Source organism: Setaria italica, chromosome IV (assembly GCF_000263155.2).
Source record: "Setaria italica strain Yugu1 chromosome IV, Setaria_italica_v2.0, whole genome shotgun sequence".
NCBI lineage: Eukaryota > Viridiplantae > Streptophyta > Magnoliopsida > Poales > Poaceae > Setaria > Setaria italica.
The window spans coordinates 932,206-945,129 of record NC_028453.1 but is presented as its reverse complement, the minus strand read 5'-3'; the positions used below and the strand labels follow the sequence as shown (position 1 = coordinate 945,129).

The 12,924-nt window shown below is 46.1% G+C and overlaps 1 protein-coding gene across 1 annotated transcript; it reads right to left on the bottom strand.

Moving 5' to 3' along the window:
* Positions 1-759: 759 nt before the first annotated feature.
* LOC101781215 (aspartyl protease family protein At5g10770-like) lies at positions 760-2,719 on the bottom strand. The gene is made up of 3 exons (XM_022825698.1): positions 2,532-2,719; positions 2,116-2,408; positions 760-2,025 (listed from the first exon to the last, which is right to left on the bottom strand). The coding sequence occupies exons 1-3, from the start codon at positions 2,680-2,682 to the stop codon at positions 991-993; spliced, it is 1,479 nt and encodes a 492-aa protein (XP_022681433.1). The 5' UTR covers positions 2,683-2,719; the 3' UTR covers positions 760-990.
* Between the last annotated feature and the right edge of the window lie 10,205 nt (positions 2,720-12,924).

The window sequence follows — 12,924 nt, the reverse complement described above, 5'->3', positions numbered from 1 at the left end:
ATTATGTTTAAAACCAATATTGAAAAGCACATTTTATCTAAAACTTGGTTTTAAACTCTCTAATATTACGACTCTTGGTTTGTGTTCATTATGTAAAGAATCTTCCAAATATAGGCGTGTGGTTTCAGCATTTCGCGGTGGACTCCATCATCAGCGCAGAGCATTGGAGGGGTTGGTGGGGGGGGGGGTGTTGCATAGGGGAGCCAAATCATGATGAGCCTAACGAGTTCATTTATCTTGATTAGGCCCCTCAAATTTACAGTTTTGCTACACTTGGACCCTCCATTTCTTTTATGGATTCGCCAATCTGTCGTGCATCTACAAGTGATGCATCTTCATTTTTATCTGTCGTGCATCTAAAAGTGATGCATCTTCATTTTTATCTTCGAGTTTTAGCTCTTCAAGCCCCATTCTTGAGGGAAGAAAAAGCGGAGGCAAGATTCTTTTCCCTTGCTGCATTATTGTCTTGTGATTTGTATTTTGCTTTTCAGACGTGTGCGCTGACCTATACATATGTTGATATTAATTTACATATTTGGAATTGGATATTGTTATGGTGGTAGAGCTATAAATATGATGTGGAAGAAAGAGAGTCCTTAATGTGTGATATGAAAATGTTATTGATCGTGAAACAACCGTCTTCTAAGCTAAAATCTAGTACTACAAGACCATTTATTTATGCACTATTGTACAAGTTTGCAATGCATTCACATCATATATTTGTTCCACATATAGATTTAGAGGTTTACACAATTATTATGGGACAACTTAAAAAACAACACAATATATGAGTTATGCATTAAATTATAAAAAATACGGGGTAATAGCACAACGACAAATTAAAGGTAAATCATATACATAGGCAAGCCTCACACCAATGCAAATCTTGGTTCTATGAGGTGGTAGCTGCTTGTAAAGGCATGTGGATCAGCTTGAAAACTCCCTGGCTCATACGTCGAGAGCAGAGCATCCTCCCGACCGCCATCGCGCTCAGCACGCGTTACGGCGGAACCCTACAGCCCCGCCGCCGACATCATAGAGCACCTCGATCGTCTGCTGCTGCACGTTGCCAAGGATGCCAGGCATGCTGTCGTCGCGGTTGGGGATGAAGGCGAGGCAGTCGTTGAACAGGATCCCCGACGGGTCAAGCTCCACGACGGCGTTCTTGTCGAACACCAGCGTGATCTTCGGCAGCCGGACGGTGCCGACGACGCCGGTGAAGTCGTAGCAGGTGTCCAGGCTCCCCTTGGGGGGTGCCATGCGGTACATCCTCATGGCGTTCCTGAACGCCGCCCGCAGCGCCTGGTACGCCGTCGCCGGCAGTCGGCTGATGATGGTGCGGGAGTCCAGCACCGACCCGGCGGCGAACACCACAGGCTGGACGTTGAGCCGCCCCCCGGCGACGGCGATGTCCCGGAGCAGGACGCGGTAGAACGTGGGCACCTGCTTGTACCTGAGCATGGGTGTCACCACGTACCTGGTGGCGGCAACGCGCGGCACGCCGAGGCGGAAGAACCCCTTGTGGCTCGCCGTCGGCGGGGCGCAGTAGGAGAAGGCGTTGCCGTAGATGGAGGCGGCCTGGGACACAAGCGACTCAGGGCCGCCGCCGAGCGCCATGATCCCGGCGGTGCGGTTGTTGAAGGTGCCCTGCTCGACGTGGCTGCAGCCGAACTGGAACTTGGCGATGGAGTTCGTGGGGTTGATGGTGAGCAAGTCAGAGACGTACGTCCCCGACGATGACGAGCCGTCGGGGTAGGTGACCTTGTACTGGCACTGGTTGCCGACACAGCCGTTGGCGTAGGGGCCGAGTTGCCGGCAGGTCGAGGAGCTGCAGCGGAAGGCGGCGTAGGTGGGAGACTTGGTCGGGTCGTAGAAGGTGTTGGTCTGCGGGTGGCACGGCGGGATGGGGCACGGCACGCACTGCACCCACGGCACGTCGCTCGCCGTGTCGAGCACCATCGTCTGGATCACTCCTGGCAGCCTCTGCCGACCGCCGCCGATCGCCGCCAGATCAATGCTCTGCGGCTGCAAGACATTGTAAGAGACGGTAGTAATTGTGAGGTTCTGGAGGAAGGTTTTTCATAGTAAATACACTAGAGAGCTGGTTGTTCCTACGTAGTCTTGAGTCGGAGCCGGAGGCGGAGCCCGAGATACATTGGAGCCCACGCTGAAATTACTAGCGAGCTGGTGGTACTCCTGGCTTACGATGACTACAGGCTCCTCAGTCTTGTTGGAGCCCGTCTTGTCGTCGCCGACGTCTCCCGACAGCCTCCTGTGGATGTGGTCGACGCGGAGCTGGTCCTGCCGGAGCAGGTCGTCCAAGGACGGCGGCTTACCTGATGGCGACGGCGAGCACGGCCCAAGCGGGTGATGCAATGGTACCCAGGTGCCGTTCTGCGGTGGAATCTCTGTCACCAAAAATATTAATTTTTCTGTTCTGCTATAGCTTAATTTTCGTTCTGGGGTGATCAACATGTTGCATTCTAAAAAATATCAGTTGAATAAAGAGAGGTGTTGGCGCGTGTACTTACCCCTGTGCCCCAAGCAGGTGGCTTCCGGTTTCAGCGAGTTCATTGCCACCATCATGTAGTCGTCTCCATCATGATCTGCTGCATGGACAACTGGAGAAGAAGAACCAGACACGAGGAGGAGGAGGAGCAGTGGCACCAAAACCCAAACCATGGCTAGGGTTTGTATTTTGGTTATTCCTCTACGCAGCCACTGCAGTCGATTAGCTGCTCGACCATGCCTGGAAGTTCAAAATTTATAGGCACAAACACCTAATAGTTAAATCAAAGAATGCTCCAGATGCCAATATGCAGGGCCGGTCCTGAGATTTGGGAGACCCTGGGCGAAAGTAAAATTCGGGACCCTTTAATATAAACATTATACAAATATATATGAAATGTTACCAATAAATACTTACATTCTTATCATCGACGTTGATGTTAACATTTTCTTCATGATTCCTATTAGTTGGTTTATCCGCAACAATTATTACCAACTCATCTGGGTTTATCGAAACGTCCGTATTACTCTCAGGGCCCAGATAACTCTTGCAAAATTTATCCATAGCTCCTCTTTATGATTCTATCAACTCATCCACACGTCGTTTTCTTTTCTTTTTCTCACCGCCCTGATTCATATTTTCTAGACGACATGATATCCCATAGTGTTGAAATTATTATAAATATACAATAGTTATAAATTAGTTGAAATTAAATAATTTATGATAGTAAATTAATAATTAATGGTACGAAGAATTAGCAATCGTATAGTGTACTTGGGTGCCGACGCAATTGAACATGAACAACCTGATCTTGTGCGGCAAAGTCAAACAGTAACCCGGAACAATACACGCACGAGAGGATCACGAGCATGCGCGGGAAGGCAGGAGTGCGACCGTCGGGCGCAAGCGCGCAGCACGGTAGCAGGCAGAGCAACTTTTGGCGCGGCGGCAGCCCTAGCCCCTAGGCGGCGCTACGGCGTGTGCGATTTAGGCCTTGTTTAGGTACCCCAAAATCCCAACTTTGGCACTATACAAAAAAGAAGATTCCCCATCACATCAAACTTACGGTACATGCAAGGAGTACTGAATGTAGATGAAATCAAAAACTAATTGCACAGTTTGGTTGTACTTTGCGAGACGAATCTTTTGAGCCTAATTAGTCAATATTTGGACAATAATTCACAAATACAAACGAAACGCTACAGTATGCTATAGTGCTGACGTAGTGATTTTGGTTGTCAAGAATTGGGCAACTAAACAAACCCCTATTCGCGTGCGCGTCGCGTTTCCCTGTTCGACTGCCTCAGCCTTTAGGCTTGACACCTTGGGGTGGGGCCGTACTTTTCTGCAGCCTGCAGGCTTTTGTTTGTTGTTTCGACGTTTCATTTCTTCCTACTCCTGGGGGCCTCGGGTTGTATTCAGGCCTTGTTATATTGTTGCATGTTGGGTCTGTCAGTGTGTCACCTGTGCACTGGGCGTTCTGGGTGCTGCCTAGGTGCTCCTGCACGCGCCTGACACGTGGGGGTGGGGCCCCTGGGATTTGGGGGCCCTGGGCAGCCGCCCCCCCTGCCCCCCCCCAGGGCTGGCCCTACCAATATGCATGCATAATTCAAGCTTGGGCAGGTGCCTTACTCTTTATGCTTTCATTTTGCTTTCTTCCCATTTTCATGGTTCTTCTAGGAATAGCTCATTCCACAAGAGGTTTAAAGAATTTTTTTTACATGCACAAAAATATTTTCTTATGTCCTTTTGTCTCTTCCGATTCACAAATTTTGCCTGCATTTCTATCCAAATTATTGTGGTAAGTTTATAGTTTTATTATGTTTTGCACTTCATTCCTACCAATACAAAATATGCAGTTTTTTTTTCCTTTCCACGTGTTTTCAGTCCAGCATTAATAACAAGTAGAGACAAAGATCTTCTTGATTTTGTTTTCATCCCACTGTAAGCTGCTAGTTAGAAGCTAAAAAATCAAAGCCCATGCCATATGAAAGGTCGCAGTGATCAAATCAAAGAACGTTTATTTTTCTTGATAATTTCATGAATGAGCTTATTTTAATTACCCACGGAAGGGCATAACTCAAGTTGATGCATGAAGTTTTACCTGCCGTGTGATGCGTGCTTATTTGCCACCCAAAAAGTTTGGCTTCCTTATTTGCCACCAAAAAAGTTTGGCTTCCTTATTTGCCGGCTCAAAATTGCATTTCCTATTTGCCAATAACAGAGTTAAGTTGCTATCACATGTATCAGGTCAAAAACCAACTGGTATTAAGGGTTAGGACCAATGCTCAGTTTTCCAATAGTGTATATACAACAATAATACATGCTTTCGCCGTGACAGTCACCACGCTAACAAGATTTAAGGTCGGCTTCGCGCAGACGCGGCTGTACGACATCAAGGTCGCGCCGGTCAGCTTCTTCCCCGACGCCGCTCAAGTGACCGGCGTACCACCAGCTCCCCTGCCGGTTATTTGCGTCTAGTTAATTAATTACCTGGCATCTGGCATGAGTGCATCATGGACAAGGAATCGACGACACGACCTAATATGTGGCTCATTTCTTCTTTGTTTCATGGCCAAAAGATTAGCATTGATTAGAGCATCAAATAATTTGCATTGACAAAGAAAAGAAGTTCCAAAGCAGCAATAGCAAAGGAACGAAGGTACTCTTTAATTTCTAAAGTGTTTTATAGTGATGCATGCATGAAACACGCGTAGTACTGATTCTTAATTGAATTTGGCTCAAAGAAAATTCTTTACTGTTTTGAAGGTCTTTATGGCTGCGATGAGTTAGCTGTAATGTCGATCTAGAACGATAAAATATAGATCTTTTATAGCCCTTCAAAATGCAAAGACGAAGTACCACCAATTATAAACATCGGAAAAGCTGAGAAAGGAAAATCCTAAGGACTCCTCCATGTTGCAAAGCTCCTAATCACAATCATTACAGATATCGTGATCTCAAAATTAAGGCAACCATGCATTTGGTGTTTCCTTCGTAAATTGATGAAGGAATGTTCTTATGGGCGTATACTACTGAGAGGAAAAAAAAATCCAGATCGAACTTAGTAATCTCCGGAGTATGATGCTTGAAAGTGAGAGACAAGACAACATCATATTGGAGAAAAGGAAGGCCATATAGGTCATAGCCACCCTTCCCTGTATATGAAATATGGGTGAGAAACACGAGTGCATGATTAAATGAAAAGGAAGCTAAAAATAAAGTAAGATTGTCTATGAGATGCCAAATCCTTAAAGCAGGAAAGCTTCGGAAGGCTCCTCCTGCATTTTGCTACTCTGCTAAATCTTTTGGGAACAATGATGAGTTTCCAGCGTTAAAACTAAGTCAAATGATTCTTCCACTCAATTTTTTGCAATGGGATCACTTTGTCCTTAGATTGTTTCCTCCACTCCCGCCACCTAGCCTCCCCCTTTTTTTGTCCCTTTGGTTCTTCTCCACCAAAAATTCTTGGGATATCACATGATCAATATCAGAATCAGTTGCTTTATCTTGTGTACTAATATCTCATCAGATGGCATGCTATCATTTCTGCTATCTCCCCATGTTGGTGCCTACTATCTCCAAGCAGTCATCATTTCCATAAGATCAGAACTTGAGTTTAAATCTTGATGCCCACCTTTTACATGTTTCGTGGTGTTTTGGTGGTAAAAATCTTGTAGCTAGGCATGCTATCGAGTACAACCTGCACGTGTAGTGTGCATGCATATCGGCATATGCGCATATAGCCATGTGTGTGTGTTCATATTCCGTGTAACCGATTAAAGAGTAAAGATAAGACAGTGAAAGGTCTCAGTGTTACTTGACTTTGTTATCTAACATGTGGGCACCAGAACAGGAAAAGAGCAAGCACCTCACACCTCAGGTAGAGACAGAGGCCAGGAGAAGTCCGAGAATCAGGACCCGCAATGATGGATTCAAGCACACCAGCTGCCCCAGTCGAAACTGCTTGGCCTGCCCCACTACCCCACCAACATTATCTAGCAAGATGATGGCAAAGATTGGGGAAGACTTCTGTAAAATGAACGCAAACACCATCCCTGAAGATATCTTAAAAGGGAAGACCCAGGTGCAGCAGCCGATAGGACCAAGGAAGAGCTCCAGGAAGGTCCCCTCTTCGAAGAGGCAGAAGGGAAAGGGAAAGATGGATGATAATGAATCTCCAAGGGCAGCCAAGAAGACCAGGAACTAAACTAGCACATCCTAGTTCTACTTTTGTTATCGTTTCTCTAAAAACTATGGGCAGGATATTTTGTTTCGTAATATGTAATGGGAAACTTGTCCCCTTTATCCTATCCTTTTCTGTGGACATGTGGTTAATCATGGTGATGGTTATTTTGTCAACAAGTGTGTTTTCTCACTAGTAGAGAACTGGCCTTTAGTCCCGGTTGGTAGGGTGCATATCTCCTGAAAATCCATCCGGGATAAACCAACCGGGACAAAAGGGGGGGTCTTTAGTCCTGGGTCTTTCAACCGGGAGTAAAGGTCACCCTTTAGTCCCGGTTGGTGACACCAAAGGGCCTGCCACGCCAGGCGCGGGACAGGCCCTTTACTCCCGGTTGGTAAAAGCAACCGGGAGTAAAGGGTGCCCCTTTAGTTCCGGTTGGGTTTCCCAACCGGGAGTAAAGGGTTACCCTTTAGTCCTGGTTGGAAATCCAACCGGGACTAAATGGCGCTCTGCATGGCGTCTGAAATTTTCATGCATCACGTATGTAGTACCGCGGCCCTTTTGTGAACCTTTAGTAGTTGAGATTTTTTTTATAATGAAATCAACTAGTATTTAAATGAATAAAATTTGTAATTATACAATTACTATATATATACACAATTCATATACACAATTCAACTGGTACAAATCGATCTTAGCGCGTATTATATATACAAATAAATCAAACTATATATCTACAATCTTCCCGTCGAGGTGTTGCTCGGAGGGTCTAATTGTAGTCCATCTAATAAAATTCTCCTTTTGGATTTACCACCTCGTCCATTAGGAATCCAATGAGACCTTCACATATTGCCGCTACTCTTTCTTCCTTCAAGAGTCCTTATTGAATATTCAACATCTATAATTTGAAAATTTGTGAATGTTACACGAACAATTAAATATAAGGAGCTAGAAAATAATTAACTAGTAATAGTTTTATTTTACGTACTTTAAAGTTGTGCGGCGTCATCTTTAGTCCCTTGGATCCCATAAAACTGTGCATGTGCTCACAGATGTAGTAGCCACATAGATTATTCCCGGGTTCCTGTCTTAAGCACTTCAGTGCGGAAAAAAATAAGTTATGAAATATTCGTGTTATACAATGTAATAAATGTGCAGACTTCATACGTACCGGGAAGTCTGTGTTCCATGTAAGTTTTTCTTTGAATGGACCTTTGTGTGTCCTTATGAATTGTTTCCATGCGCTGCGGATTAGAATAATGAATGATATAGTGTAACAGGGATAAAATTTAGGAAACAAACTTTTGCATAGAGATAAAAGTCTAGAATTATTACAAGCCTAGCATGTCTTGCATGTCTTGGTACTCAACCGGATCTTTCCTCAATGAATCGAAGACAGTGACGTGGCTTCTTTCAGGCTCAATTATAATAAGGATCCAGTGGAAGCTGCGTACGTAAAATGTTCATGCATATTAGAGCTAACTAACATTAATCAGGTAAGGAAAAAGATAACGAAAGTAGACGGTATACACACACTTACTTGAAGTTGTATGAAAGTAGTATGAAATCCTTGAATGTTTGTTTGTCTAGAAAATTGTATACTTCCACCAAGGTTTTTTCCGGCGATAATTGTATCTGTTTTTGGTTAACTACGGATGGATCCATGAAGCCAATATGTAGGTACGCCTCTCATCGGCACGTCTGAATTAGCATCCTACATAAAATGGAAGACGAAGTTAGTACGGTGACGCACGCAAAAAAAATACTGATATGAGCCAAAATTTACATGTAGAGATAAACGAGCACTTACAGAACCCAAGCGCTGATCAGAGAGACGTCCAGGGCATCATGATGGTACACTTCGTATATATCCTTGAAGTCTAGCCACAGAACTTTCTCGCCTTCGCCGTAAAAATCTATTGGTTTTACCTTAAGGCCGAACATCTCTCTCAAGTCGGCGGACACCATCATGTACCATTGATGGAATTCGTACATCTTTGTTGATAGCTTCTGTACCAACGAAGGCCTTACTAGAGGTTTGCCTAGCTCATAAGTCCATCTCGGCTCAGGGAGCGGTGCAGTTGGCGTCTCAACTTGCCCTAAACATTCATCAAGTCCCAGACCTGTTTCTTGCATGAATTTCAATACTTCTGCTTGTTAATCCAAGGGCATTGCTGCTACCCTTTGAGCGTCTTTTTTTGATAAATGCCCGAGGTCGGGGACAGCACCACTGGAAGATGACTTTCCTTTCCTTTTGTCCCTTTCATCAGCCTTTACTAAAGCCCGTTCATAGTTTGATAAGAGTGGTATCCTTTTCTTGGCTCCTTCTTCCATCCTGATAAAAAAGTTTAAATCTCTTTGATTTACTAGCGGTGGCTCCATCTCTCTTGCTTTTTTTTTCTTCGGCTTGTTTCTTGAACCACGCACTGGCCTCTGCCTAGATTTTTGCCCACTGTTCTGCATGACTCATTGCCTCCCAGCGTTCCTTACGAGTCACTTCAGGCTCCTTTGTTTTCTTCTTTCTCTGTCTTTGCTTGGGAGGCGGTGCTCGTGACTTCTTTAGTGGTGCTGTATGTTTCTTCAGTGGGGCTGCTCTTGGTCCCGGTGACGGTGATCGAGGAGGGGTATTGTTATTGTCGTCGTCGCTCCCACCACCAGGATGTGGTGGAGATAGAGATCTTGATATAGCAGGAAGCGATGGTCCTGGAGTAGGTTGTGCAGGAGATGACGGTCTCGAGCTATGAGGAGAAAGTCACTGCTGGGGATCTACGGGGAGTGGTCTTGAGCTCTGAGGAGATGGCTCCATGCCGGGAATGATGATGTAGCATTTTCGCCATAGAATGATCCTATGAAGTGCTTCTGCCAGTGTCCTTTCCCCGTCGCCTCCCGGGAGGTCGATCTCTAGGGCTTCATATTGGCTATCAACAATTTGCTCTACGCGGACGCTAGCGTAGCCAGGTGGAATCTCCATGCCATGACTCATCTGCCCCGCCAGGGTTGGTAACGCACTCCCGTATGCTACCTGTACATATAGCAGAAGTAAACAAGTTATTAAACTTCGATCACGAGGTGTGGATCAATTGACAAGATTGTATAAATATTATGTATAAGTATACCTTAATAGTGAGGTTGCCGATCGGTGCATGCAGCTCACATGTGGTGCGTTGCATGATGGCATCCACGAGGAACCGTTGCTCCTCCACGGGTAACCTGGGCGTCTGCGCATCGGGGACCCCTGTAGAAGCAGAACTGCTCAAGAGGCGTTGAGAAGGGTTGGCGTAGTTTGGATTCGGCAATGCTCCAGATTGGGCCAACTCCGCAACTGCATGGGCCACTCGACGATTGATTTCCTCCAACATTCTTTCTTCTTGTGCCTGCACTTTGGATTCTAGCATCTGCCACCAGCTCTCCTCGATCTGTTCCTTTCTTCGCTTGCGGCTTCTGTACGATGCGTTGTCGCCTCGGAAAACAAACTTCCACGGAATGACCCCGAACCCTCGGCAACGTCCTGGGTGCTCGGGATTACCGAGGGCCAATGTGAGCTCATCATTCTCTCGGTCCACCTTCAACCTCCCAGCCTTAGAATCTTCAATGTTCTTCATAAGACGTTTGGCCTTCTCACATATTGTGTCATTGAATATCAACGTCCCACCCTCTTGGCTCGGGGAGCCTCCATGAGCGTAATACCAATTTTTTGATCGTTCAGGCCATTCAATAGTTGTAGGTACAATTCCCCGTTCGATCAGATCTTGTTCCATCTTCCTCCATTTGGGAATTGCTGTGCCATAACCACCTCACCCTAGATGATGATGGTACCCCTTCTGACCAGCATTTGTAGTGTTGGTCAGGATTTTTTTCACACCGTCTTCACTCCTCTTATATTCAACAAATGCCTCCCAGTGGTCCCTCAACTTTGGCCACACATTGAAGTCTGGAGTTCGGCCCTTCTTAATGTAGTTGGCATCCAGCATCTTCTTGAATGTCTGGAATTGTGTAGCCATCTTCTTCAGCGTCCACGCTTTCACATCCTTTACAATATATCCTTCGGGGAATGTGAAATGTCTCTTGACATCTTCCCACGGCATATTCTTATGTGTCTCCGGGAGCGCGTACGGATTAGTGCTTCTGCCCTTCCATTCTCTGATGCTGACGGGCACGTTGTCCCTTATGATTGCCCTGATTTGACTCACGTACTTCTTTATTACTTTCTCGGGAGCAACCGGCCTGCCCTCTTCTATCACTTCCATGATGACAAGCCTCCCTTCCATCACCTTTGTACGACCTCGGGTCTTCTGCCCTTGCGTCGATTCAGAGGGCTAACAATTCAAGATTCGTTAATTAGTACGTAGTAGTAACGGTGGCGTCAAACAATACAAATTATATGTATACCTCGCCGGAACCTTCCGCCGCGGCAAGGTGTTGCTGGGGCTCATGCTCTTCATTCCCGTCGGCGGACATGTTGAGGAACACGCCTGAGTGCCCTCTTCATCGGTATACGATATTGGAAGGTTGTCGCCACTACCATCACCAATGATTATCTGCTCCATGAGATACCTTGCAGTCTCGTCGTCTGCCATTTCAAATACTGATTGAAACATACATGGAATCACACATGACAATCATGAATCATAGAAATCACCTTAGTTACATGTACGTAAGGGTATATACATGAAATCATAAAATAACATGAATCCCACAAAGTCCGGAATGTTTATACAAATTTTAAACAAATTAGTAGTACTTTGTAAGAATTTCTACCAAATTTCTACTAATTTATACATATTTAATGGAATTTCTAGAAAATTACTACTATAGTACTTTGTAAGAATTTCTACAAAATTTCTACATATTTATTGGAATTTCTAGAAAATTACTACTAATTCCTACTAATTTGAATGAATTTCTAAAAAATTTCTAACTAATTACTACTAATTTCTACTGATTTGATTTTCTAACTAATATACAAATATCTATTGATTTTCTAACTAATCTACTAATTTCTATTCATTTTCTAACTAAAAAATAAAAAAGCCCCTTGCTGACGCAAGCCGGTGGACCTTGCGCGGTCGACGGTGGCCGGGGCGACGAGGTGGCCGGGGCGGCGGGACGGCGGCGGCCAAGGCGACGGGACGGCGGAGGCGGGGACGGAGCGAAGCAACGTCGGGTGGAGGCGGCCGGCGACGACGGACAGAGGCGGCGCACGCGACAGAGGCGGCGACGAGGAGGCCCCGCGACGGACGAGGACGCGGCGGTGATAGAGGAGGTGGCGTTGACAGAGGCGGTGACGAGGACGGAGGCGGCGACGAGGCCCCGTGATGGAGGCGGCTGGCGGCGACGAGGTCGAGGGGGCGCGATGGAGTTGGATCGGAGGCAGGCCGGGGCGATGGAGGAGGAGGCGGTCCGGGCGCGGGCGAGGCGGTCGGGCGGCGGGGCGACGATGGCCGGAGCAATGGGGGACGACGACGAGGGCGGCCGGCGAGGGAGGCGGACGGGCGGCGATGGAGCAGGCGAGAGGGTGCGGGATCTTGGCGAAAATTTGGCTAAGTGTAACTGGCGTGGGGGGTAGAAGAGGCTACAGTGCCTTTTATCCCCCCTTTTATCCCGGTTCGTAATGGCACCCGGGACTAAAGGCCCTTTTGTCCCGGGTCCCATCACCAACCGGGACAAAAGCCCCCCCCCCTTTATCCCGGTTGCTAACTGTAACCAGGATAAAAGGGTATGTCCCCCAGCGTGAATCGAAACCAACCCTTTTGTCCCGGGTGCCAACACCAACCGGGACAAAAGGGCCCCCCCTTTTATTCCTGTTGCTAATTGTAACCAGGATAAAAGGGTACGTCCCCGGCGGGAATCGAAAACTACCCTTTTATCTCGGTTGCAGTGGTCAACCGGGATAAAAGGGGGGCCTTTTGTCCCGGTTTCAATTGGCACCCGGGATAGAAGGGCCTTTTCCCACACTTTCATCTCCCGCCTGTTTTTTGGAAAAGGATTTAATTTATGTTTTCACTGCATTTCAGGATGCAAAAACAAAAAACTTCACATGTTTGTACATGCAAAAATATATTTAATTAGCGAGTATATTGAGAATAAGTGTGATTTAGTCATTAACTCTATACCAGTTCGTTTAGCCCCTAAAATAATTATTTTACTGCATCGCTATGATCAAGAAATTATTCAATTAAATAATTTCAACGCGCAAAAAAATCCATGTATGTATGTGGTTAACATTGTT

Excerpts from the sequence above, each read along its gene's own strand:
- LOC101781215 (XM_022825698.1), bottom strand. The coding sequence starts at position 2,682 with ATGGTTTGGGTTTTGGTGCCACTGCTCCTCCTCCTCCTCGTGTCTGGT. Across the intron at positions 2,409-2,531 it reads CACCTGCTTGGGGCACAGGG|AGATTCCACCGCAGAACGGC; the intron begins GTAAGTACACGC and ends TTTTGGTGACAG. Across the intron at positions 2,026-2,115 it reads CGGCTCCGACTCAAGACTAC|CCGCAGAGCATTGATCTGGC; the intron begins GTAGGAACAACC and ends AATGTCTTGCAG.